Source organism: Tympanuchus pallidicinctus, unplaced genomic scaffold (genome assembly GCF_026119805.1).
Source record: "Tympanuchus pallidicinctus isolate F22 unplaced genomic scaffold, pur_lepc_1.0 scaffold3, whole genome shotgun sequence".
Lineage (NCBI taxonomy): Eukaryota > Metazoa > Chordata > Aves > Galliformes > Phasianidae > Tympanuchus > Tympanuchus pallidicinctus.
In genome coordinates this window covers 35226600-35253315 of record NW_026294747.1, presented here as the reverse complement: position 1 = coordinate 35253315, position 26716 = coordinate 35226600, and the positions used below count along the sequence as shown (strand labels likewise).

The following is a 26716-nucleotide window of genomic DNA, read 5'->3' as shown; positions in this document are numbered from 1 at the left end:
GATGTCAGCAGAAATTTACCTGAGAGTATATGTATTGCCTCAGCTCTGGTTTTGCTTGTTTGGCCCTCAGATCTGCATGTCTATCCAGTGGGCTGAGTCCCCATTCATGGTTCCGCTGCTGCTGTACAGCATGCTCCATGTCAGACAATTCAACCTTTCTCTGCCTTACTGTCTATGGTGAAAATAGGAGTAAGAAGTCCAAAATCAAAGCAAGATGCTTGTTGGATCATCAGGAATTTCTGGCACACAGAGAAAGCCACTCCACTCTTCCCTGCAGCACAACTCTCCATGCTGTATTCTGTCTTCTGCAGAATGAGCTATCTGAAGTTCAGATCTATTGAGAATTACTTCAGTAAACCAAAGAAGTTGTTTTGGGACCCATAGTAATAGGGCAAAAGCTGTCAAGCTTTAAGAATAGTCTATTAACTTCACAAACTGAAAACATTGCAGATATATTCACTCAGGATCATGCCATCAAATGCCTGCTGTGGGCAGCCTGGTTGTCAAAGGTGAGTCATTTTCCATGTGTGCTTTTTCCCATTAAGTGGTATTGGAAGAGTATAATGACACATGCTTGGGAAAACTTGACAGTGAGACAAGCTTGAAAAAAAATCCACCTTCTCAATTTCTCATCATCTGTATTTTCTGCTTTTCTCTTCAGGTTTCTTTTATCTCCTGTCTCTTTTAAACTGTATTCTCCCTCTCTACTCCCAGAGCCAGGACCAGGCAGTAGTGCAGCAGTTGGCAAACAGGAGCTCTGCAGAAGTGTGGGTCATTGAAAGACAGTGACAGCAAATATAGCCAGCCACTTTAGCTGAGCAGCTTCTCAGGGTCAATGCTGACTGGAAAGATGATGGAAGCACTTATAAAGGGCTGCTTCACACCCTCCAGGAATTCTGTCAGGACCTCCAAAGAAACGTGCAGAGCTGGCTCCATCCCATCTTACAGGCACTGCATCAGACCCTGGCTCTTGTTCCCCCACCTCAGCGTAACAGAGCTTGGCACAGACAATGCCACAGCTCCTTGCCAGCGTTTTAACAAATGGCCTCCCAAAATTCACCCTTGGGGTATGAAAAACCCTCTGCAGTACAGGGGTGTGTATTTGCAGAATTGGAGGAGAGTTAATGCTATTTGACCAATAAATGCACGTTAATTACTCTCTACAAATATTGTACTTCCACTAATCATGTAAGAACAGATTAACATGGCACAGTGTTTTGGTGGAGGAAGACAGGGACATCATGCTTAAGTATTTTAAATTCCTGCAACTCTGTGCAGCTTGCAGCCGTCAAAAAAATGATGCTTGTGTGGCTTCAGGGATGAGTCTGTTGTGATAGGAGTGAAGCGGCACTGTGCTGAAGGCTTGGAGCTTATCATCCCAGGAGTCCACTGTGCCTTGTAATGTAGGAGCCCCCCACTTGATGGAGTCATTTCCCATGTGCCTCTTTCAGGAACGCTGACAAACAGATTTTAAAAGCTCAGACCAGGAGTTGCCTGCTTGCTCTAAGTTTTTCCTAGTAAGCATTTGGAATTACCCCACTCCTGGCTGCATGACATCCCAGCCCCTCTTGCAGCTGTGGTAGTCTTTTATCTGGAGACCATACCTCAGAGACTTTTGGATTAATTCATCTCTGATGATCCCTTACATGAAGGGAGAAAAAAAAAGGAGGAAAACAGTCTTCATTTGCTATAGCAGGGTGCAGCAGAGTCCTGAGCTCTGCCTCATCTGTCCCCTTCTGTGTGAGAAAGATTCTGAGGGTTCTGCCTCTCCACTACCTGCCCCAGACCCAACCAAAGGGATGCTTGGGCAGAAGGGAAGGGCTGCTTCTGTCCTCCAGCATTTCTGCTTTGCTGCGTTCCCAGGTTTGCTGGAGCATCGAAGGCAGCTAACCCAAACTGTCAGCCTGGGCTAGGAATAGCAGGAGAGAGGAGAGTTGGTAGATTTCATGCCAAAATTTGAAGCGAGATATTCCACCAGAGTTGCTAGCAGCCCCAACACAGAGCAGGCTCTGATTGTTTGCAGCACTGTGTGAGCATGTGCATTGTGTGTGTGTGTGTATATGTGTGTGTATATATATATATATGCATATATATATCCAAGTACAAATTGAGATTCTGCTTATCTTCAAGAGTCTGCTATGTACATAGGCAAAGGTAGAAGAAAGGAAGCATTTCCTGTCTTACAGAAAGGCACTGAATTAAGGATAGTCACTGTGATTGTGTAAATGTAATTGCACACATGTGGTCTGCTGTAGTATTGGTGAGTGCACTTTTGTGGTCAATAACTGACTTCCAATTTTAAGCATGAAAATATCCACATTGCTGTTAAAAGAAACAGTTTCTATATTTAAAATGACATTAAGGAGATGAATAATCCACGATGGAGGGAGGAGGGGAGAGGCACATCACTGACAGCTTCCTGGCAAAGCATTTAAGAGACTGGAAAACAGACACTGAGATGATATGTGGATAAACCTAGCAAGGACATGGTGTAATGAAGGGAAGAATTTGGGTGGAGCTGCCTGCTTCCCTTCCAACCATTTGAACAAAGAAAGAAATAAAGGAAGAATAATTGTGTTAGTAGTGAGTTAAATGGAAAGCTGAAAACATGAATCTTAGTGTCTTAAGAGTGAACTTAGTGTGATGTTGCAAAAGCACTTGCCCACTAACAAGGGCTAGGTGTCAGGGAACACTATTCTATACCTGACGGCGGATGCCTGAGTATTTTCCTTTTGACCCCACTTAAGATATGCAAGCAGAAGATGTACATGAACTGCTAAATTTTCATGGTAATTCCGAAGTCACCCATAACCCAAAGAAGTGCCAGACAGTGACTGGGTTGTAGGAAAATTTCAGGGGTTTTGTAACCACAGATGCTGCACATGTAAGTACGTGTGGTGCTACAACACTGCAAGCCTGTCATTCTGATACTTACTGGAATTAGTGAGGAGCTTCACTGCCTATTTAAAATCTGTGTTTCGTAGACTGACTCCCTCCATTTCAGTGTCATAAAGGTGTCAGCCAACATTTCTGAAGCTGCGCTAAGACTTCTATGGAAGAGAAGACTCCAAAGTACGTACAGCTTTTGGCCCTCCCTCAGGAAAAGGCTGATTGGGGAGTGCATTGCATGTTGTTGGGCTTTTTGCATTTTTTAATGACTCATGAGTTGGACCTTATTTCTGTTCGTCTTTCAGTGCCAAACAGAAATTGTTATTTAGGTCAAACTGCTGTTTTGGTACTAATCGAAGCAGACATCAGTTTTGTCTGTGGATTTCATAGCTATACATTCTTTCAAAGCAAAGTTCCCTCTTTAGGCTACTGTTGACATTCAGCTGTGCTGGACTCACACACTGGCATCAGCACTATTTTTGCTGCATTACCCGCATATGCCCAGTCAAGGGATGCAGCAGCAGAGCTTCTGTTCAGACGTGGTTCCTTTCTGTTCATACAGGTTCTGGGTATGTCATCTCCTCCTCCCATTTCCTGCTTTCAGGCTGCTGCACTGTCCTGGCTTTTGCGTTCTGGCTCTTCTCTCCATTGGTGTGACGCTGCATCCTGTTGGTGTAACTGTGTATAGAACTCCTGTGGATTTCCTTCAGTTCTTATCAGCTGAGGATCTTGCTCCCCACCTCTGACTCAGGCACTGAGATGTCTAAAGATGGATCTTCAAGCCTGCTTTTGCACAGGTAGTCAGATCCTGAGCTACAGCTGAAGGTATGGGCTGAAGGAGAAAGTAGAAGAAACGGCATTAAGCTACCTTGAAAGTTCTTCTGTATCTGTATTACTTTGTTTGCTCTGATGTAAAAAATACTTTAAACATCAACTGCTTAGCAGTTATTCCAGGTTCTCTACTAGCAATTGAGGTCTAGAAAGCCAAAAACACCTTTTAAAGCTGTTTCCTTCCTCCCCATCCTCCTTAGGCTTTCCTGTAGGTGACAGGAACCTTCAAATGATATGTTTAGTTCTGAGAGGTCTTTGCACTCAGGAACAGCACAATTGAGGATTCCCTGAGATTTAATATTTACTTAAATAGATGACAGGATGGTTTCCGTGAAGTTTTCCAGTCCCTTTCAGATTGATCCTCTTTCACAGTACATACATGACACAATCCAACACTGTTCTTTGTCTTGAGCCACTGCAGTCTGCCCTTCTTGTTCTTCGTTTTTGTGTTTGTTTTTGTTTTTTTTCTAGTCAACTATTTTTCCCAACTTGAGTGTCTGGAACAACTGATGCCATCCTGAAAGCCGTCTGGTAACAGAGGGATGTTCTTACATGTTTTCCTATTTTTTCTCCTACCACTCATCGGTTGGAATTGATATTCATGCTCTGAATTAACAGAAGTTAGCTGCACCACCCACATTTCATCATGACTGTACATATGGTTCAGCTCTAACAACAGGGATGAGTTTTTATTTAGTAACTGGATGGGGGCATTTCAGTGAAACTCACAGGCACACCAACCCAAGGCTACCAGCCATCAGTTGTGTGTGGATGGTTCTTGTCCTGTGACTGCAGTCTTAGGGTACCCAGCCTTTGGCTGATTTCTTTGTCTTTCCTGTAAGTGGCTGCAGGTGTGTGAGGGAGAGAGCATGCAGCTGGTCAGAGGATAATTACCTTTGCAGGCCTTAATCATAGGGAATGATGCTAGCATAGGGGAGAACAGGAAAGCACCTTGAGTATGTGCATGAAATCTCTGCTCACAACATAGACTAGCTCCATTCCATGAGGCTCATCTCTGGCAGGGAAACAGAAAGGACACTGCTCAGGCCTCAGGAAGAAGAGATAAGTTCTACAAACCTAATAATGACCTGAACCAGGATAAGCTCATCCCTAAACATCCCATCTTTGTTCTGCAGCCTCTGGATTTACTAAGCCAGGTCTTCTCTACACAGGCAAGTTTCTACTTTGCTTCTCACATGACCTAGCCAGCTTTCTCCCTTTCATCTTGATGAACCTTCACATCTCTCCCATTTGTGCTCTCACTGTAACTCTTCCTGTGGAGTTTTCAGAACAGCGTGTGCATCTCGTTGCCCCTCACCTCAGCAAGGGGAGCTGCAGTACAGAGGTCACAGCCTAGTACCATTTTCTGCTAGACTGGTTCACCTGGATGTGGCTGCCAGCTCCCACTGTGCAGCTGGTTCCCAGCCAGCTCCCAGGAACTATGAGAGGGGCAAAGTAAAAATTAAAAACAGGAGAAAGCAACAGCAGCAAGACTTGTTCTGAAAAAAAAATGGGGAAAAATTGCTGCAGGCAGGCATGCTGGTGTGGGTTGTGGCTTCTGCTCCTGTTCAGAGGACCAGGGTGATGCACAGTGGGCAGGCAGCCCGCATGTCCTCCGCAGTGCAGTGTAAAGGCTCTGGGAATCCCCCAGGGAAAGAGAGGTGGGTCAGAGGGATGAGCAGGAGATGGTTGGCAGAAGAAGGGCTCTGCTAAGAGCACTTCAGGGCCTGTCAGCGACCAGTGTGGAAGCAGCATTGGATGACTGCTAATGCCAGTCCTGCCACCAAGAACAGCCCTCCTTCCACTTCACCCTTCCACTGCTGTACTCATGGCCCAGTACTTGGTTCTTGAGTTTTTTCACATAAAATCATTCTTTCTGGGCTGGCAGACCAGAAGTCCTCCTTCCCCTCCCCACTGTCATACACTCTCCCAGCACTTACAGCTGCTTTCTCTGAGAGCCCTGGACTCAACACGCTCCTACAGCCTGTGTTCTCGGAAGTCTTATTTATGGATGCATCTAAATAAGATACAGATTTATTAATTTGCATAGGTGCCAGACACAGAGGTGCACAAAACTGGGCAGGGAGACCCAGAAGGGGGGTGCTGCAACTGAGAGAAGATGGAGCCCACGCTCATCTCTCAGTAGCAAGGCTGATGGCCAAGGGAGATGGAGTTACACCAATCCAGAGGCAGCCTCAGATCAAAGCTGTGAAAGGAGTTATAAAGCTATTCTGCTTGCTGCATGCACTGCTTTGCTGTAAGCAAAACTTTCTCAGTGGTCACACTGCTATGCATGAGAAGCTCTGGAAAGGAACTGGGTATGAGATACCACTGTCAAACTGTTGGATTCAGCACTGATAGCTTTGCATTACCCAACTCTCACCTCCTCCCCCTTTGCAGATGTCCCTGCACCAGCCCGGTGCTTTAAGTAAGTAATAAAGGCAGACCTGTGCAATGACACCCAGGTGTAAATGAAGATGGCCCTCACATGTGTGAATTCAGCTCAGCCACCTGGCAAAAGACAGCAACTTTCTATGATTGAGATATCTTTGACTGTTTTCAGCAAAGGTGACATCAGCAGAGGAGCTTCATCAGAGCTCTGCAGACACTCAGCTCCCTAGTGAGAGCACCTGCGTAGGGCTCAAGATGTTATAAGTTGTGTTGTCTTCATGCCTTCAGAGCGATTCATCTTAAATCTCTCAAGGGGCAACATGGCAAAATTTTGCTAAAAAAAACAAGGGAAATTTTGCCTGTCAGCCCACGACAACTCTGACGAATGATTGTGGAGGCACCTGTTAACAGTGAGGTTACTTACATCCTCTTCATTTTCACTGCTTCTCTTTGTTAAGGCACACTGGAAATTCTGCTGTTGGAGGATGACAGCAGTTTGGGGATGTGGTTATCTGCCTCCACTTGCTGCACTCTCAGCACTCCCTCTCAATGGCTGAGTGGGATGGCAAGAAAATAAGGAGGATGTGGCTTCTGAAGTCTGAATCGTGACAGTTTTCACCCAATGCTCTTATCTGCAGTAATTAAAGAATCCAGCCTGTAATAAGTAATTAGACTGTAGCCTGTCTCAGACTCCATGGGCTTGCACTAGCTTCTTAAATTTCAGGACTACTCACAATAATCAAATTAAGTTTATTTTTTGTGGAGGGTTTTTTGTGGTTTTTTTTTGTTTCGTTTTTAATCCACTAATCTGATACTAAATCAAGGGCCGAACTGAATAGTAGCATTTTAAAAGTCATTCTGTTACTTCCGTTTCCCTTTATATTTCTTCCCTGTGAGTACCATGCTCAGTCTTTTGTAAAACCTTGCAGCAGGGTTAGGTACAGGCTGTGTGCTGGGAACTGTGAAGATATATGAGTGAACATATCCCAGCAATCTGATGTGGGCTGTTCCAACCTGCCTTGGGACAAAGAATGGATTAGATGGCCTTCAGAGAGCCCTTCCAGCCCTTTTTTCTCCACTCTTTATAATATGTATGGGAACACGGTGACCATAAAAGAGATGGTTGACTCCTGCTTATGCAGATTTATTTCCAGTTGGTAAACTGATTAACTATATGTGTAAACATATCAAATAAAAACAAACAAACAAAAGCCTGAGGACTGTCAAGTATGTACCTCAGAGCTTTGCTTTAGATACTAGAGCCAAGATTAATATTTCTTCTCAGATCAGGCTGGAGTGTGTGGAAGGAAATTGTCACCATTTGTCAGTTTTTACCCGAGATCTATCTGACTGGAGCTGCAGTTGGTACAGGGCAGAGTTGGGTCCCTTCCTTCCCATGCCCACGTACAGTAGGTGAATAATGCAGTGAATGATGAGCACTGGGACCAGTGGGCCCCATGAGATTCCTCTTGGTGATCTGTGAGCCGAGTTCAGCTCTGTCTGGTGATAGGATTATCTCAGTCCCTGATCAAGACCAAACAATGATGCACTACACCCACAGATATTTCCTATGAGAAACTGTGCTTGCAGCCTGAAGTTCATGCTGTGCTAAGCACTAAATCCAGTAGTGTGTGCAGATCAGATATTACATTAATATCTAATCCTGTGTGTAGCTGGACACCAAGCTCAATTCATTTATACACGTAAGCTTCACTTTAAATTAACGATGACCCTGTGCCACATTTTCTCACGTTGAAGATTAGCTGACGCATCTGAACTGGGAGTTACTGCAGTATTAATCATTTTCCTGGCTACTGCTTAGCTTATCCCTGAAATTCATCTTCAGGCTTTGGACCACCTTTACCCTGGAAGCTGAACAAAACTGAAATGCAACAGTCTCAAATTCTGTCATAGCAAATCTTAAACTGCCTACATCTCATGGAAAAATCTGACAGGTGCCTTATTTGGAACTGCTCTGGTTTAGGTATGTCATTCAATTTTGTTCCCTTAATACTTTTTTTTTTTTCTTTCTTTCTTTCTTTTTTTTTAAATGAAAACAGGGTTATGGTTTAGGATTTAATCTTCTGTGGATTGCTGAGTTCAATCATAATCTCTGACTGCATCACAACTAGCGGGGACATCATCTTCAGAACATCAGAATTGAAAATGATCTTTCTGTCTTTTTTTTTCTCTGTAAAGGTCTGAAAGCTAAGCAGAAAAGCAATGAGAAAAGCCTACCTTCGTTTCACTGTTGTGTCACGCTCTAAGTTTTCTCATCCTTTCTAAACACTCTTAGTCTGAATTGATTCTGTGGTATTGATTCTTGGAAAACTGTCTGTAACTTTGAGCAATATATTAAATAACAAAAAGGATCTGGGTGCATTAATTAAAAACAAAACAAAACAAAACAAAAAGAGAACTATTCGTTACGTAATCTACGTAACAGCAGAAATTCACTGCTGTCAGGAGGCAGTCCAGGTTACAATACTGCACTTGCTTTTCAGTTCTCCGTGCTAACCAGAAAAGACGATAATGACCCTGCTGTTGTCTCTCCCAGTGCAGGACAGCACATAGGTATGAAATACTGGGCAGGAACAACCCATAACTTTCCAGGAGTGACTGGAGAGCTGACTAAAGAAGCCAGTAAAAGATGCACTTTGACAACATACGGAAGAAAAAGCTAGTGGCTTATACCAAGGGTTATTTATATTTACTACCAGAAAGAGTAGTGACAGCACTCTGTCATCTGCCCCAGCTGAAACGGTGCATTATGTATATTGGCTATATAGGGAGGTTTTACTGAAGCTACCACAAAGGGGATCCCAAAATAAACCAAACCAGCCCTTCCCCATAGAGCTGTTTTTCACTGTTGTGGGAAGCAGTTGGCATGGAGGGCCAGTGCACCATGGCAGTGGCTGCCTAGGTGGAGGCTGCAGGCTATGTGGTGTAGGGCCTGTAGTTTCATGACGTTTGTAAGTTAAAGATATGCAAAAAATGTTTAAATCCTCCCGAGCAGTAAGATAACAGATGAATTAGCTCCATTCCAACAGCTAGTTGGAATTCCTTAGTGTTAACAGCATTGGCATAGGTACTAAATTATTCAGGTTGTTTTACAGAATAATCTGCACTGTATTTACATGTATTCTAAATATTTTATTTAAAATACTTTGATACAGCTTTCCATTTCAGTTGTGCTTTAGTTTCCCTTCATCTCTGCTGTCCATGAGAGGTTGCTTTACCGTAATTAAAACTAACCCTTACAAAATGCATTTATCCAAAATGGTTCCCTAGAAATTTTCTCCTCCACAGAATATATTACCCTCCTGGTACCGCAGCTGGGGGCCAATCTGCCCAGCCGGCATAAAGAGGGATGATTTAGGTCACTGAGCTCCAGCTCTTGGTTAGTGCTTTTTGCCATTAAATGCTTCAGAAATTAAGGCATACCAGAAAACTCACTTGAATCGCATTTTAAAAAGCATTTTCCACAAGTAACTATGTTAGCAGACATTATTGTCACCAGAAAGCCTCTGCTAATCTTGCAAAGCATCTGCAATGAATAATCTTCCCCTCCCCCATTCTTATTTGCTGCCAGAAACAGCTTATAAATGCTTACTTGAAATCTCTGCCAAATTTTGTTTTTAGGCATGCTGTTGTAAATAGCGAGTATTTCCACCGATCTGCGTAGGATCCCTCTGGATTTACACGGGTGCGAATGAAACCCAAATTTTGCCTGGTCTGTTCTCAGCTGCCCCTCACTGCCCTGCAAGCTGCAGTGCTGCCGCCACTGCCGCTGGTGGAAGGCAAGAGCTTGAGCTCAGCCTGTCCATCGCTGACAAATTATTATAAACAGATTTGAACAAATATTTCTTTACAAAACAAACTGGTCAGCAGGCTCCAGGCTCTATTCTCCTGATGCATTTTACAGGAAATAATATCAAGTTAGCTATTATGAAACTACCCCCTCCTCACACACACGTAATTGCTTCCAGCTTTCTGATTATTACCCTTTCCTTAACTGATAGGGTGAGAAGAGAAATAAAAATATCTCCATACAGTGGGCCAAATCCTCATCTGGTATAAATCGACATAGCCCCATCAAAGTCAATAAAACCACGCTGATTTACACCAGTTGAGGAGTTGATGCACTGTAATTTTTTACTTGCTTTTAAAAATAAAACCTTACGTGATTGTGTAACCAACATTGCAACAGAAACCAGCATTTCCTTTTGTGAACTCAACGTGTGCCCTCAACTTTCAAACATTTTCACTTAGATAGTCCTACAGATATTTTCCCCCACCTTCTGCCACAATGCTCCCATCGCACTTTTACTGGGCCAGCATCATCAGAGAAGTGCAAACTGTGCTCAATGAGAGTCAGACATAAATTAGTATTTTTACAGAGTAACGAGGAGAAGAAATGACATTCTGCCACTATTCTTTCACACAGAAGATGGAAAAGAGGTAAGTAAAGCAAAAGATAAGACAATTGTTTTCTCTATTGGCTTTCTCTCTGGTCCCCACAACATTCTCTAGCTAGCTGACATATATTAGCATTACCAAGCAATTAGTATTATCCAGGAATGACAGTGTTGTAAACTACTATTATAGATTAACTTCCTTTAAGTCATCTTTAAAATATACAAGATGTACAAGGTTTACTGCAGCTGATAGAAACTGCGTGCTCTGCTTGGACAACATGAGGTTTCTAAAATCTCTCTTCAGTCTTCACTGCAGGCTGTTAAACACATCGTGGATCTTTTGGGAACGCTCTGTCTCCTGTTCTGATCAAGAGTATAAGTTATAGAGATGCTCTATGGCAAATCTTTTACATCAGTTGTGGGAGCTGTATGCATTGCAGTGTGGTCTTTCTCAAAACTGTCAACGTTTTGACTGATTGTTTTGATTGATTTGTATGTTCAGCAGTTCATGACAATTTCAAAAGCATCCTGAAAAATCTGAACATTTATTGTTAATGTCAACATAGCTTTGTCTTCGTTCAGCAATGGCCTTTATATAATATATAATTATTTATTAATGTTTATTATTATATTTATTATTTATATAATATTAATAAAACTTACATTGATTAATCCTTGGTAATTATCAGCAGCTAATAGCATGCTGGTAGTTCTGTGAAAGTTAATGATGCTGTTTCTTTGTAGGTTCATAGCCTGTAATTTCAAACAGCTTTATTGTGTACTTTAACATGTTAAGGTGCAATAAAAAATTGCAGGAGTGTATATTTCCAAACAATTTGTGCAAAATCTGGACAAGGTAAAGCTCACTTTAAAATGCACATTCCATTGCTTTGCATAACATCTTCAAAATCATTCTATAATGTCTGAAATTTAGTTGCAAAGATTGATTCAGAATTTAGTTGTATATTCTGGTCCGTGTTTTAGTATCCAATTTTTAATTCATAGGCAAGTCTGAAATGCATTCAGATTTGATTGTAAAGCTTCTTGTGGTAAGACTTGAAAATTTCCTCATCACATTTGGAAGGCACCACTGCACTATTTTGATATTGTTTTGATTTGGAAAAAATATCACAGATCTCTTATTTCTATTAACCTGGGAGACCTCTGCTTTTGGGGTCCTACTTTTACTGTAACCTCTTTTTTGTAGTGAGGATTTGTCACCTGGTTGAATGAATGACGAAGACATGGATGTATGGATGCAGAAAAATCCAATTCAGATTCTTCATTAGCCGTCTGTTTCCATGGCAAGATAGGACTTGAAAATACAATCTAGTCCCTGGAGAAAAGAGTAGTTCCCCAAGTACCCCTAAAGCAGATATTTATAGGCATCCACTCTCCAGATCTGGGCAGAGGAAAGTAAAATAAAGCACATACAAACTGGCAAACACTTTCCAGTCAGTCGGGACTAAAAGAGTAGCCCAGCCTGTAAAGGAAGACAATGGTAGATCTTGCCAAGTAGTTCTGTCACAAATAGGGTACAACAACCTTGCATAACTTGGGCAAGAAGCATCAAGTCCTGCTGGGGATAAACAAAAGTTATTTGAAATGCCAGGTCCTGTCCTCCCTGGTGCTGAGAGGGGCAAACAAGTCCTTCCCAATTGAAGCTGCACAAGGAATCGAGCAGAGTTTTGCTTCCCTAGGAAGTGCAGTCATTGACAGGGCAGTGGTTGAAGCTTGCTGACTCTCAGGAGGAGATGTCAGGGTCTGGAGGAGGCTTGCTTTCAAGCTGCGAGTTTAATAGCCCAGGAAAGCCCTCTACAAAGCTGATCCCCTTTCCTACATGACAGCAAGAGCAATAGCAATATGGAGGTGCCCACAATCGTAGGGCTTGAGCTTTTCCTGGGGAAGTCACCACTTGTTCTTTGAGGAAGTGATGTCAGCCACTATCGAGATGGATGAGTTGGAAGCTGAGTCCCCACAAACCATTTGCCTGCAGGTTGGAGATGGGAGCCCAGATCAATGCAGTGCCCTGTTCCACAGAGCCTTGCTTAGGCATTGACTGCCAAAAGCTCATCAAAGCAGGGTGTTTCCAATGAAATGCTTCCAGCTCTGAGCTTGTTTCAGCAGAAAATGAAAATCTAACCAGCTACAACCCCAGCTTCCTTCCTCCAAGTCATATAGAATAGGCACAAAAGATTTAGGTAATGTCTCAGACTTGTCTTTGTTTTTATCTGTAGCAAAACTTTTATGTTTTTCCTAAGTATGGCAACAAAGATTGAAAAAAAAAAAAAGCATGGCACTGCCCCACTGCCTTGCCTTAAGTATGCTGGAGTTTTGTGGCATCTTTAGACTGGATTGTTGGCCTTACAGACTAGGGAAACCTGAAAGTGTACTGGATATGAAGTCAAAACAGCTTGTTACCCAACTTGCTTTCTTTCACAGAGTACTGAATTATTAAGAACACAGGCAAATAATGCTTAGATACAGCTTTCTTTGTTTGTATGGAGTTGCATTTGTTTGTTTGAAGCCAAGCTGGGTGGAGAATTTTGCATTTTATGTCTTCGCGTGAATTGTGTGGCTCTGAAATGGGAATAAGATAAGATCACAAACAAGTAAAAACATGTGTAGGCTGAAAAATCAATATGTTTCAAAATAATCGTTGAGTAACAAATTATTCCTGTATTAATGTGCTGAAAACTAGGTTTAGTATTCTACTATGGCTGATAGTGCTACTAACATCTAATGCAGTACTGCCAGGGATTAGATCTGCCTTCATAGTCAGATGTTAATCATGCCACCATCTAGAAGTAAGGTACTCAAAAAGCTGATAGTGGTAAATGCAAAATAAGGATTTTTTGAGCTTCCCATTCTTTGCATAATAATTAGGTTTTAACAACAATAGTTCTTTTTAATCACTAATGCTGAGGTCAGCTCTTTCCATTTACTCTGAAATTTTCTAATGTTTTAGCTGAATTATCCAGAACAGCTACTCCCTTGTTAAAGATGTTCCTGTTTTCCAGTTCAGGGCTCAACGTCACTGTCACTGAAAGGTGGCAGAATTCCTGCTAACTTAATCACATTCAGACCTATACCATGCCTAACATCAGAAAGCCATTAATAACTAGCTTATGCCAACCAAAGTCTGGTTTGTCTGTGATGACACATCTAAAAAATAGTTTCCTCTGAATGAAATCTATGTTTCTGTACTGAAGTATTACTTGCTGGAAGCCACTCTTTCAATAATCCTTACAATTTTGCTCAAACACCCACGGCCCTTGAGAAGCACCTGAAGAAGCTATTCCTAGCATGATACAATTCAGGAATAACTACAGACAATAACTAAAAACTGTAGACTACCAGCAATGTAAAGATTTAGTTTGCCTCCAGAACCCGGCATTTCTTTTGTTCAGCCCGTCCTTTGCTTAGAACATTCAAGAATGCTATGGGATTTGAACACTTGACTTTTCAGATATAATCCTAACAATCCAGTCTCTGTGCCTGGTACATAATTCACTAAGACAGAATTAAACATTCCCTGTTTATATTTCTCTCTATATGTTGAAGTCTTCTGGGTGCTGGATTTGTCTACAGGTCAGCCATATATGTACTGTAAACATCTGAGTATTTATAATGCAGAATTCCTCAAATTCTCAATACCTTAGATAATGATTGACTTTTTAAGAAGATTCACATGGAATTGTAGTCTCATGCTCTCTACAGGTACGTATTTATTCAACAGCACTCTTTACAGAAATGCTGTTGACAGGCAAAGGGGCAGACTGCTGAGCTCAGAGGCTGTGGGAGCACTGTGCTAGGGCAGCTGGGGTGGGAACAGTGAGCCGGGGTGCTGTTAATTCAGACCTTCCACGTAGGCAGAGTGACTCAAGCAGCCTATCAAGGCACACCACGTGGAGACTTACTTTTCATTTATTCATTTTAAATAACATTTTTAAGTGTACTTGGCTTGTTTATATAGATGTTTTCTAGTTAAAAAAATATATATAGTTCTACGTGAAAGCATTCAAACAAAAAGAAAAACAAGGAAATCTTTCCAGTGGAACTCATACTGACAGTGCTCCAGATGGAATTTGGACCATAGGCTTGAACTAAGAGCGTGTCAGAAGTTCCCAGTGCAGTTTCTTTGGTTTTTATGACAAGGGTGAGAAGTGCAGATTAAGACTCACAAAAGGAAAATCCCTACATGTTACATTAAATTGCAGAGGAAAAAGAAGAAATAATAATAATAACAGAAGAATGACCTACTTTCTAACCTATTTAAACTATTTTCTTCTACATGCCCCCTAAGTTCTGACTGTATTATCTTGGATATTTTTAAACAGCTGTGAAATCACTTGTTACTTGCCAATTACAGTTTAACTTTGGATAATCAGTGACCACAGCCACTCTGGAAGAAGAAAAACAAGTTGGTAGCTGTGACTATGTGTTAAAAGGGATGTTTATGACTGGATGATTAAGAACAGCCGTTTGAAGGGATCAAGTCTGGCAGCAAAGGTAAGGCCAGAGACAGTGAGTGGGACCGAAATGTCATACCGAAAAGCATACCGAAATGTCTCGTCTAAAAGAAGGTACAAGCTTCTTGGAGTGCTGGGAGCCTTGTGCACATAGTGTTGATCCACCATAATTCCCAAGGGAGTGGAGCTTTCTGGCTTGGAGAAACAGGAGTGAAACTTTAAGTCTGGTCATATTTGGAATTCTTTGTTAGACTGTGGCTTGATCTCATTCTAGGAAGGCTCATTGTGTTACGTTTGATCCTATCACTTAAAGATTGGTAACTCTTCGATGTCTGTACCGTGTCATGCCAGCTGTTTGCTCTACATCTGGGATCCTTCTGGAGTCGTGGTACTGTACAGCACAGTTTGATTAGATCCTACAGCTGATCTCCCAGCACTCCTAGCAGTCCTCCAGTTCTCTCTTGATGCTCTAACCCAAGGCAGGATAGCCTGTAGCATCTCCCCATTTGCTGAGGCAGAATGGCACAAGAGCACACCCTGGGAGAGGAGAAAACACTCCTGGGGACAGGCTGAATAACAGAGGTGGGAGGATAAAGTGGCCAACCTTTGCAAGAGCAGGAATCTCATTTCATGGACTTCTTGTCCAAGCCTTTCAAAGGTTAGTCCTATTGTAAAAAAAATCTGCTTTCCACCCCAAAGTAACACCATTCTGTGTACCTTCGATACTTGTGTTGGATTTTCTTAGACGTGGGCTATTAAATCCATCATACCTTAGACTACCAAATTGATGGCTAAAAACACAAGAGAGCTGTATTCAAAGCAAAAAGCAAAATACAGTGTGTCATTAGCAGAATCCAAACAGAATTCATAAAGTAATACAGATATGATCTTTGTTTTTCCCAACATGATAATGTGTGCCTTGCTTGAAACGTACCATAATGCACCATAATGTTTAGAATAAGAAAACCACTTATGACAGTACTTGATGGCATCTGCCATTACAAGATACTTGAAAGCATTCTTAAATACTATAAATATTGCAATGAACTCTGACTTCTGTCTCTCTTGAAAAGTCTTTATAACATCAGAGCAAGCTAACTTTTGATGTACGCTACTGCTGTAAAACTGGATATGACAGTCCAGTGCTCAGTTGTGTTTCTGATTGATAAGAATGCACTTTAAGTAATACAGCAATTTTTTTTTCTTGTAATAATCTAAATTCTGAATTATTCCAGAACTGGGAATTCTAAGAAACTGATGTGTTCAAAGATGTAAATAAATATTAAAAAGAAGAGAAAACTGTAAAGGAAATTGCTAACAGATGTTATAAATCTAGCACAGAGTATCTTGTAGAATATTCTATATTTTTTATTCTATGTTTTTAAAGTTGGGCTTTGACAAACAAGGTGAATTTCTCCCTGTATAGTTAATATTTATATACCACTCACTTTCCTTGCAGACTGTCAGAAGAGAGACTCAACTGAACCATTTGCACAACCTTTTTATTATCTTTCCATGAGACAAAGTTCACACAGAGAGATAAGGAGATAGAGCAAATCAGAAGGTGAGTTCTGAAATTATCAAAAGAGTACTTTCAGTCAGGAATCTCTGCTGCCTTCTAATTTTTTGGTTGTCATATTTTCATCTTTGTTACAGCTTTGCCATTCAAAACATGGTACCAACAAAAATCTTTGCAAACAGGGTTTCATGCACCTGCAAGAACAGGGGGCATCATCATCACTTACACCAGTGAAGCAGCTGTAAACCGTTTAAAATCAGCATCTCTTTCAGGTGTCTTTGTTCTTTTCTCAGTTAAACATGGAAGAGCCTGCGTTTGGAAAATCTTTGCTGCTATTTCATTTTCCTAAGGAAACCCAGTAAGTTTATGCTATTTCTAGATTTTGTGGTGCGTTACCTAGTTCACTTCAAGTAATTATAAACTGCTCTCTGTAGGCCGCTTCATTGCAGCAGCAAGCTAGCTAGCTTAGTTTGAGGTGCAGTGTTCCCTTTTCCTGGTAACTGGCACTGCCTGTCTCTTAGATGTACACTGAGAGTTGCTCCAACTAAACATCTGATTGTTGTAAAATTTGTGAATAATGTTTTTTCTTTTTTTTTTTTTTTAAGAAATAATTATTTGAGTCTTTGAATTAGCACATCTATTGGAAGGACAAAGGGATAATACCAACTCCATCCCTTTCTCTGTAGTCCACGTAAATAGGCAGTAAGCAATTCATTTTTCTTAAATCCTGTGCTTGGCTCTCGGATCCATTCAATGACTATTTCCCTCTTTTCTTTCTTGTTCTTTCTCACAAAGTGCAATATCCAGTCAGGCCCAAGATTTGTAGCTAATTCTAAAAGGGCAAAGGTTCCACATGACTCTAGGCAACAGGAACACACACAAAAAAAATTCTGTGCCTTTGCTCCAGGCAACTGCTAGACAGAAGGTTGGGTTTTTGTTCTGTCTTGTTTGGGCTTTTTTTCCCCGAAGGAGGTAGTTCCTTTGCTCTTAACGCATTCTCATCTGTCTGGGAAAATCATATAGGGTTACTTCTTGCTCAGGTCTTCATATTCAACCCATTGCCTCGGATAGCTGCTGCTTCCAGAGCTATTGCTGTCCAAAGATGCATGTGTCCCAGGGCACCCCACATTTAGCCCAAGCTAATAAATCAAACGTATGACTGTCAATGGATTACAACCTGTTGATGTTGCTATAAATAGTTCTCAGCATTGTAAAATGTTGACTTTTTTATTACTGCGTCAAACTTCATCATTTTCTCACCAGAAGCTTGAGAGCAAGATTGCATAAAGTAAGCAACAGGAAGTCAAAAAAAAACAGTACCTGGGCTGATTCACTGGAGACCAAAGAAAAGTAAAAATACTGAATCCTATTGGTTGGCATGAAAAGTAATAGTTTCTTATTGCTGAGCTGATCCTTCCTCATCCAAAGATGACTTTAAAATCAAAGAGAGTTGTGTTTTTGTTTGTTGTTGTTGTTGTTGTTTTGTTTGAAGGGTTGCGAGTTTTGTGTCATTCTGCAGTTTGGAGAATTACTTCATGACCCTTAGCTCTGGGGTGCTCCTGAGGCAGACCCACAGCAGAATGGGTACATACACCCTGTGCCATTTGTTCTGGGCATCAGAGCTGAGAAATGGACAAGTGTGGGCTGTTTCAGTGGGTCTGTGCCCTGCTGAGTTGTTCCTGGTGATGGAAACACGTTTATGGCTGGGGCAGTTAAGCTGCTGGCTCTGGAGCTGTATTGAGCTGCTGGAGCTGTGCCAAGGATCTGGCTCAACTGATAGATTTTGTTTTCAAGTTGCATAAGCAGAAGTAACCTGCAAGGCTCGATTATTATTATTCTTATTTTTTTAGTACAGTTGTTAAGTTCAGATAGGATTACCTATATAGCAGCTACAGGGACCCATGTCGGTATTTGTCACCTTACCTTAAATGCCCTCCCTAGAATCTGCATCCTCACCTGTAGACTTTTGGGCCTGGCCTTACAGCTGGGATTCTGACCTCTACAGTCTGCAGAGCCTTGCTTGCAGAGGTTGGGGTGATGTTCACCTTCTCCTTTCGAGAAACTGTAGATTATATTCACCCCGACGTAAAACCTCTGACCTTAGCCCATAATATTTTTTTAGTACAAAATCACCCAGGTTTCATCATGAACCAAAAAGTAATTTAATAGGCTTGAACTTACAAGTGTGATATTCCCTACTTGTACTTTTTTTCCTATTGTTTGCTATACCTTTGTGTTCTTTAAAAGTTCAGTTTAGAAGTTTCTCTTCTACAAGGGTTTTTGCAAAGGCTCTGGAACATGCTTGTGTAAGGGTAAAACATACGTGTGTTGAACTGTGTGGCTGATGGCTGTTTTCAGAGCTCACAGCAGGACCAAGTGTGGGATCTGGGAAGGTTATGTTAAAGAGGAGATGGAAAACTTCCCTTCTGCATTCCCTACTGCTGCAAAACCAAAACAGTTTGCAGGAGCTTGTATCCTACTCTGAACGCTTAGAAGTGAAGGACCATAAAATCGAGAGTAAGACAGGACAGGCGGACCTATGCGATACAGGGCAGTCGGGTAGTGTACAGATGCTCAGCTCTGGTGTAACGGAGACCCCCACCTCCGATCCCCCAGCAGCACCGCGCGGTCGGTGCGCCCTGCCTGGGCGCCGGGAGGCCCGCTGCGAGGCGGGTGCAGCAGAACGCGAGAGAAAGCCGGGTCGGACGGCAAACGTGCAGCGCCACGCCGCCATTTGGAGGGGAGTGAAACGGACCCCGAGGACGAGGCGAAGGCGGTTCTGCCCCAGGCGCAGCTCCCGGCGGGGTACTGCTGCGAGACGCTTCCTGCCTGCCGCCGGCGCTCGCCCCTCGGCCTGCCCGGGTTAAGCTTTAACCAAGCCTTATCGATACGGACCACGCACGCTGCCAGGCGGAGGCAGCGCGCAGCCGGCGGGGGGGCCGCTCCTCAGGCTGGCTGTGAATCCTTTTCCTCCCGCACGGAGGGACGGCGATGCCCTGGGGTGCGCGGCAGCAGCACGCCGCGATCCCCTCCTCGCCTGGGTCCGCCCGGCGCTCCCATGCCGCCGCTGCCGCCAGGGGGCGCCGCAGTCAGGCCGCCCGCCTGCCTCGCGCAGCTCTGCAGCCGGCGGGCCGGAGTGGGCACTGACCCCGCGGGACCCGGGTTGCCGCCGGGGGCTGCGGAGCGAAGGCGGGCGCTGCGTCGGGCTGGCGGCTCGGGGGCTGACGGGGGAGTTCTTTCGGTCTGGTGGATGTACGTCCGTTCCCCCGGCAGAGCAGGGCGGCAGCGGGGGCGAGAAAATGTCCGTCCCTGCCCCTCCGGGAGGGAGCCGCCGGAATGTAGGCGCCGCGGTGACACCTCGGGTGTTAAAGTCCCGCTGGTTAGTAGCGATGCCGAGCTGCTCGTGGCCGCGGAGGCAAGTAGAGGAGTTCTCGCGCATCGCTGCTTTCCCCGTCCCGCAGCTGCGGGACCGGCAGCGCGGGGCGGGGGCCGCTCGGAGGCAGCGCTGCCATGCGGTTCCCGGCTCGGCGGTGCTGCGGGCTGGGACAGCGCCGTTCCTATTCGCTTTTGCAAACCCTGTAAAAAGTTACAGCTTTCATAACGACGTTTTATTTGAGCACTGAAATATTGCATATCTCTTGGCTACAAAAATCGGTTATGAGCTCTGCGGTTGTAGATCTCACTGAGAACGTCACCACTGACATAAAATGGAGCGTTGTTTCCTGGTGTACCTTTTCCAATCTTCCTGATTTTTACAAGTTGTCCTTTTGCCAGAAGCTTCCTTAATACTGTGAAGTATCGCTGGTAAAGAGAAAAATAAAATAAAAAAAAATTGTTTTATTTCAACTTATGCCAGCTGTGAGGTGTTTTTACCCAAGCATGCATACATGCGATGTGCACGCATACTGGATAAATTCCCAGTTGCATAACAGGCAAGACGTTGAGAGTTGAGATCATACGTATGCCTTGCATTTGTATAACTGTACCTCCAGAGCAGGAAGTTCTCTCCCTGAGCCATTAGTTTTGTCATAGATGTGCAGTGCACCAACTCACAGCATCTCACAACTACCTCAATTTGGCCTTACACTTGGGTCCATCTACAGATGCATAAAGATATGTTGAACCCCTAGAAGGTGTTCTTACAGAAAAGAAACTTTTCAGATAGAATCATTTTTACATTATACCTGTGTCCACACTGTGGAGTTGTACTAGATGAGTACAACTTTCATCTCTGAATGTGGTTTAGGATCACGAAATCGTCTTTGCTTTTTGTATAGGAACTTTCTGGATGACTGAAAATTGTGACTGAAATAATTTTTAATTCCTAACTCACAGATTACTGAATCTTTAGCAATTTCGTTCTATCAGTGCTTGTGCTGAATTGGTACTAACAACAAAAGAAAATGTGTATTTTCTTTCTTGTTTATGCTCATCAGTATAATGGCACAGTAACAGTCTTACTAAATTGCTGTGAATCCTGAGCCTTCCACAGCCAGCAAGACCAAAGCAAGCACTGGATTTATCACTTCCAAGTTGTTTTCTCTGCATGTTTTGTATAAAATAAACATACTTTCAAGTGCCTGGATTTAAGAAATGTAAAAATCCCATCAGTATCTCAATTTCCTTAGAGCGTGAGGCCCCAGCAGGGGCAGTGTGACAGTGGTGTACATCTAACACATGCCTGTCCCCAGAGCTATGGGAGGAGGGAAGGTCACTGTGGGTCTGTGTCAAAGGAGCTCTCCTTTCCAGAGGATGCCCTTTGCATGTAGCATTCCCCTAAACAATATTTTGTGATGGTGACCTCCCCTCCTGTGTTAGGACTCAGTGCATCAGGTCTGGGTGCTTCTGCCAGCACCCTGCTAATACAAGCCCTTCAGGGGAAACCAAGAGGCTGAAATCAAACTGCAGGCTGTTTTGCACCCAGGACAAGACACTGCTTTATGTTTGCCCTCATCTACCTGAGCTGAAGCAGTTCCTGTGCATAAGTGCTGTGTTGGGGCCGTTCCATGGCAGGACCAGCCTGTGTGATGCCATGTGGGGAGGCATCAGGGGCACTACCAGGCAGGATGAGGCTCAATTAGCTGCTGGCTTCTTTCACACCACTTCTGCTTGGCATCTATGATCAGAATGGTGCCTAAATGGTTAATCTCTGTGCTTCAGCCTTCCTACAGCCCTCTGTGAGAAATGAGCAGCAAGACAGGAAAATAAGTTGGGTGCCAAAGCAGCCTTGTATCACATGGATAAGTCAGAATATCAGTAATGATCATGAGTCATTACATTTGTCAAACAAACAGCTCAATGAAGACCCATCATGGTGTGTATTTGGGCAGAACTCATTCCTGTTATCCTGGACTAAATGACCCAGGCTAGGGACTGGGCCAACTTTCTTCAAGTGCTACTAAGCAGCAACTACAATGCATGGATCTCTTTCCATAAGCAAACAGATTTGGTTAATCTTAGTATTACTGCAAAAAAATGTTGCAGCTGTTATATAGAAAAGACATAAAGTATAGCGACATCCTTCATACTGTAGGATCCACTCATCAGCTGACAGAGAGGTGTTCAATATAATTAATTACAATAAAGTCAATGCAAGTTTAGTAAATGGTAAGTTAGTATTGTGCAGTTCTAGATTTCTTACTCTCAGATTTGACCACATGAAGAATATCTTGTTGATTTGGACCTGAGTCTCAAACAGTTTGATGCACAGTGTTTATTCTAAAGTGCCGTACATCGCTCTGGGAGAACATACATATATAGAAGAAGGTAGCAAGTCCACCCATCTTTCATTCAGAGTCACTAATCAGTCATTGGTCATTCTAAATACTGGTTGGCAATGAGAAATCCAGCATTAGTGTCAGGAAATTACAGTAGCATCAATACTCTGTATCCTGTGCATTATAACTGTAACTAAGAAAATGCAGTACCAATCCTTTCTGAATTTAAGCTGGTTTCAGAGACACTATTAGGAAATGAAAAGTGGTTTCACAATGTGATTTTATCATTTTGTAATCAAGTCAGAGGCCAATGATACATGGTCACTGCTGCACAGTAGATGAGGTCAGAGTTCCTCCTCACTTGCATAAGGTTAGCAGCCTAAATACCTCTAATAACCCTTTCTGAGAGGAGAAAAAATAGTTATGATTAAAGGAAATCTTGAAGGAGTGTATCCCCTAATTTGTGGAGCTTTAAGGGCATTAAGCATGCATTGAAAGCAGGGAGAACTAGATGTCTAAATCCTATCAAGCTGTGGAGGGAAAAAAAAAAAAAAAAAAAAAAGGAACACAGAATAACAGAGTAGTTCTTACACAAAACACTTCAGTGCTCCCAGGGGGTTTGGTGAGACATGGGCCCTGGTACTTATTGTGGTACCAAAACTCAGCAATAGGCAAAGCAGGCTCTGGGCATGACTTACTGCTCTCCCTTCTATTACAGCAACTAAGATGCTGGGTTAAGACCATCAAGAAACTACCAAATAAATATGAATATGTCAAAAATTCATAGAACGCGGGGATTGATTCTTTACCTCCTCCTTTATTTGTCTCTTGTGAAAGCAACAAGTGCTGAATGTACCCAGTGACAGAATAAGGAATCTACTATCCCTGTGGTTACAGAACTGCTCTAAATGCATGTTGAAATACAGCTGAGCCAGAATGAAAGAAAAAATGAAATGTGCTGTGAAAAATTGCCTATACACATCTCCTTTTTTGACTGAAGCATGTTATTCATAAGCAAGTAAGTTATTAAAAACTGAGTATAGTTCCTTGCAGCCAGTAAAAGACAATAGACCAAATGTTGCTGTTACACACAGCTGGAGTGTATTGATAAAAGCAGCACATTGCATTTCCTCACATAGTTTAAAGTCTAAATAAAGATACACGATCAAAAGAATGAGTGCTCAGCAAGGTGGTGCAGAAAGGGCAAGAGGTGAACAAGTTGTATCAGTAAGTTATAAAATGCATCACCAGAGAAATAGGGTGTTTCTGCTGGGTGCCTCAAGCTTAAAGGGGAGTGAAGGTTTGTGTACGCATCATGGAAATACAGAAGTACATTTGGAAAGAAAGGGGGCTATGATGTCCTAAGAAAATCTAATTGGCTCATTACAATTGAGTTGATGCTCATATGTGTCTTACAGTTTTCTTCTTTTTTACACTCTGCAGACAACATAGAAAAACACAGAGATTATTGGTGCTATAACTGCCATTTGAGTGAACATCTCCCTAGCAATGTATCACTTCAACAAGTATGTTCATCTTTCAAGTTTATCTTTTCCACCATATGTTTTTTATAGGAGTTGAGAACCTATACAGACTTATTCAAAGTCCAGTGAAGTTCTCTAACAAAAAGCTTCTCACAGCACTTTTTTTTTTTTCAGCCAAAGCCTGAAAAAAGAAATTGGCAGCCTTTGGGAAAAAGATGAGCAAAAAAGCAAGCAAGCATGTGGCTAAACACACTCCAAGAAAAAAAAAAAAGAAAAAACAACAACTTCCCAGCTGCATGGTATTACAGGTAAAACAGGTTGGGTCAAAGTCTTATTTTTGCATGGTTCCAAGGATATGATTTGGCTAAATATTAGTTATTCCACTATAAAGTTAAGTGTGAATTTAAAGTGGCAATGCTACATTAAAATAATACCACTGCATTTGTTCCAGAATAACAGTTGTTATATATGGAATTATTTGGTAATGGTCAATGTAAATTAAACAGGTACTTTGGAGTATCTCTGTGTAAATCAGTTCTTGGTGACTTTAGGACAAGAAGAAATAGCAGAGGAGAATGGAAACCAAATCTGTGATGAAGCAGGGGGCAAGTGAAAAGTAAAACATAAGCAGAATTGTGGGGAGATTTGAAGGACCAACGGGGAAGTTGCCCTGAGCCCTGGCCAGCACTGTCCCTCATAAATTGTCCTACTGCTGTAAAGCACACAGACAAAGTGCTTCCTGAGATTTTATCCTCCTAGTTCAACTATTTTTTAAAGTTCTATGAATGAGAACTGCAACTTCACTCACTGGCAAAGGAACTCCACCCAGAATAGCTGCTAGAGTACATCTTCTAAAAACAAAAGCAGCTTTTTTACCCCTCTGTGGCAAAATCCACATCAATCAAGGTGTCTATAATCAAAGCTGTATTTTCTGCGATGTATTAAAAACACACCAAATTATTACAACACTCAAATACAATGCAAAAATGCAATAAATATTCCTATGAAAGCAAAGCGACATTTTTTTTCAGACTTCTCAGAATTATTTTCCACTACAATCTCAATGCCCCCTCAGTAGCCATTATCTAGTGCTATAGAAAATGGTTCTAGTTCCCAATGACCTCACTGGGAGCAGAGTCAGAGACTGACTTAGAGAGCTTTAAATAATGGAGCTGGAATTGGAGGTGAAAACTATGTGAACTGCTCCTCTGTATCCTGAGAATATCAGAAAGCAGTGCAGCCCTATTACTTAGTGAGGATCTGCTCATTGGGAAGTCACTGCGGGAATAATGAGGGGGGAAGAACAAGAGGAGGAGGAAAAGGTGAGAAGAAAAGAGAGAGGGCAAGGGAGAGCAAAGAGGAAAAGGGGATTTGCTTTTGATGTCACAGTTCTATCAACTCATGCATTTTTCATGGATACCAACTAATTCTGAAATAGCGCTGTGCTGACAATCCAGGCATAAGAGAAAATGAGCCCAATGCTCAGATACCATGATACTGGCTTAAAAGTAAAGATACTTTCAAAAATTATCAACTCGAGACTTTTAATTCCCTTCTAATTTGTGAGTTTCAGGTTCACATATTCAAGCTCTTCTCTCCAACTCGAGATTTAGAAATGTAATTATTTTTATGCAAGCCGAGGTTCCAATTTAATCCCATCTGCCAAGGAGTTTGAGCTGAAAACAAAGCGTAGTGTTGCAAAATCTCACTATAATCATAAGGGCTGCCAACACTAAATGTCACAACCGTGGCATACTGTAGAGTTTTGATGCAAAACTAAAATTTATGAGATGTTAGATGTGCTAGAAGTGCATTAACTGAAGTTGCATTTGTGCCATTTGCTAGTAATTAATTAAAAGCTGAAAGTGAAGTCAACTGGCAAATAAAAATAAGCTGGTGGGACTCGGAGCTAACCTGTGCTGTAGTTCAAGCTTTATATTTTGTAAACTGAGGAGAGCACTGGCATTTCTCAGTGCTTTTGATTAAAATCCGATCACTTTTTAAACAAAGCAATTAATGACTTTGAGTGTAAACATTCTTTGAGATTGCAGTCATCCGGGCTAAATGCAACGCCGATCCTTACAGGGAAGACAAACAGTCCCTGCACAGGTGCAGGAAGTAGCACAGCACCTTTATGTGCCTGAGCAGGGTTGATGCTGAAGATTCCTGCTTAGATGTCAGCCCTCAGACGCCGTCCACCTGGGTGGTTCTGGGGGGTTTCTGCAATAGTTATGTACGCTTACTGTGCAAGTGCTGGAGCTTGCGGTGGGCTCTGTGCAAACATCTCTAAGCCGGCTGTCACTTACAACATCACAATTAGACTAACACCCCTGTTTTAATTATGTATGGAAATGCCTTAAAGATAGTGAAAACGGTGAAAAAAACAAAACCCGAGTACACTGGTAACGCGATGTACGGACGTTTTCAAAGAACTGGCGGAAAAATAAAGGGGGTAACGTAACGGGGCCCAGCTCCGGGCATATCTGACGCGCAGACGACCTTGCCTGCAGCAGAACACGCACACCCTTGTGCCGCCGTGTGCGTCGGCAGCCGGCTCTCCCTGGCTTCGGGAAGGGAAAGCTGCGGAGCCGCGCGGCCGAGGCTGTCTGTTCAGCGCAGCGCTGCCGGGGCAGGAATCCCCGGGGCCGGGGGGCGAGCGGCGAGGACCGCCTTCCTCCCCTCGCCCGGCAGATCGCAGGCTGATAATTCAAAAATGGAGGATGAGCCCTCTCAGCCATTAATTAATAATGTAGCTCTCTGTCTTCCTGTGTGACACACGCTGGAAGGCACCGAGCGGCCAATAAAGATGTAGGGGAGAGAAGTGGAAAGCTCCTCCCAGCAGCTCTTCCTGATTGAGGGCTCGAAGAAGTAGATCAAAAACTTCCCAGGAGCTGGGGGGCAGAGGAGAAGCGGGGCAGAGCCGCGGGCCGCGTCGCGTAACGCCCGAGCAGCGGCTCCAGGTACGAGGCGGGCGGCGGAGGGCCAGGGCCGGGCA

General features: G+C 42.8%; 2 protein-coding genes across 8 annotated transcripts in view; both read left to right on the top strand.

Moving 5' to 3' along the window:
- Nucleotides 1-7970: 7970 nt before the first annotated feature.
- Nucleotides 7971-21105, top strand: LOC128087363 (translation initiation factor IF-2-like). Of its 4 annotated transcripts, none has more exons than XM_052696854.1 (4): nucleotides 7971-8095; nucleotides 14902-15041; nucleotides 16461-16878; nucleotides 19137-21105. In XM_052696854.1, the coding sequence occupies exons 3-4, from the start codon at nucleotides 16820-16822 to the stop codon at nucleotides 20119-20121; spliced, it is 1044 nt and encodes a 347-aa protein (XP_052552814.1). In that variant the 5' UTR covers nucleotides 7971-8095; nucleotides 14902-15041; nucleotides 16461-16819; the 3' UTR covers nucleotides 20122-21105. The 4 variants fall into 4 exon arrangements, with proteins under 4 accessions (XP_052552814.1, XP_052552816.1, XP_052552815.1 ...); XM_052696856.1 differs by lacking the exons at nucleotides 7971-8095; nucleotides 14902-15041 and adding an exon at nucleotides 15486-15659 and having other exon boundaries at nucleotides 16461-16565; nucleotides 16814-16878; XM_052696855.1 differs by lacking the exons at nucleotides 7971-8095; nucleotides 14902-15041 and adding an exon at nucleotides 15486-15659 and having other exon boundaries at nucleotides 16461-16565; nucleotides 16658-16878.
- Nucleotides 21106-26495: 5390 nt separating this feature from the next.
- The window catches only part of BAZ1A (bromodomain adjacent to zinc finger domain 1A), a 55018-nt gene continuing 54797 nt past the window's right edge, over nucleotides 26496-26716 (top strand). For 2 of the 4 annotated variants that reach the window (XM_052696837.1, XM_052696834.1), the window contains exon 1: nucleotides 26496-26681. The gene's annotated coding sequence lies outside the window, so the exon portion shown is untranslated. The remainder of the gene's footprint in view (nucleotides 26682-26716) is intronic. The other 2 variants (XM_052696838.1, XM_052696836.1) reach the window with 2 other exon arrangements.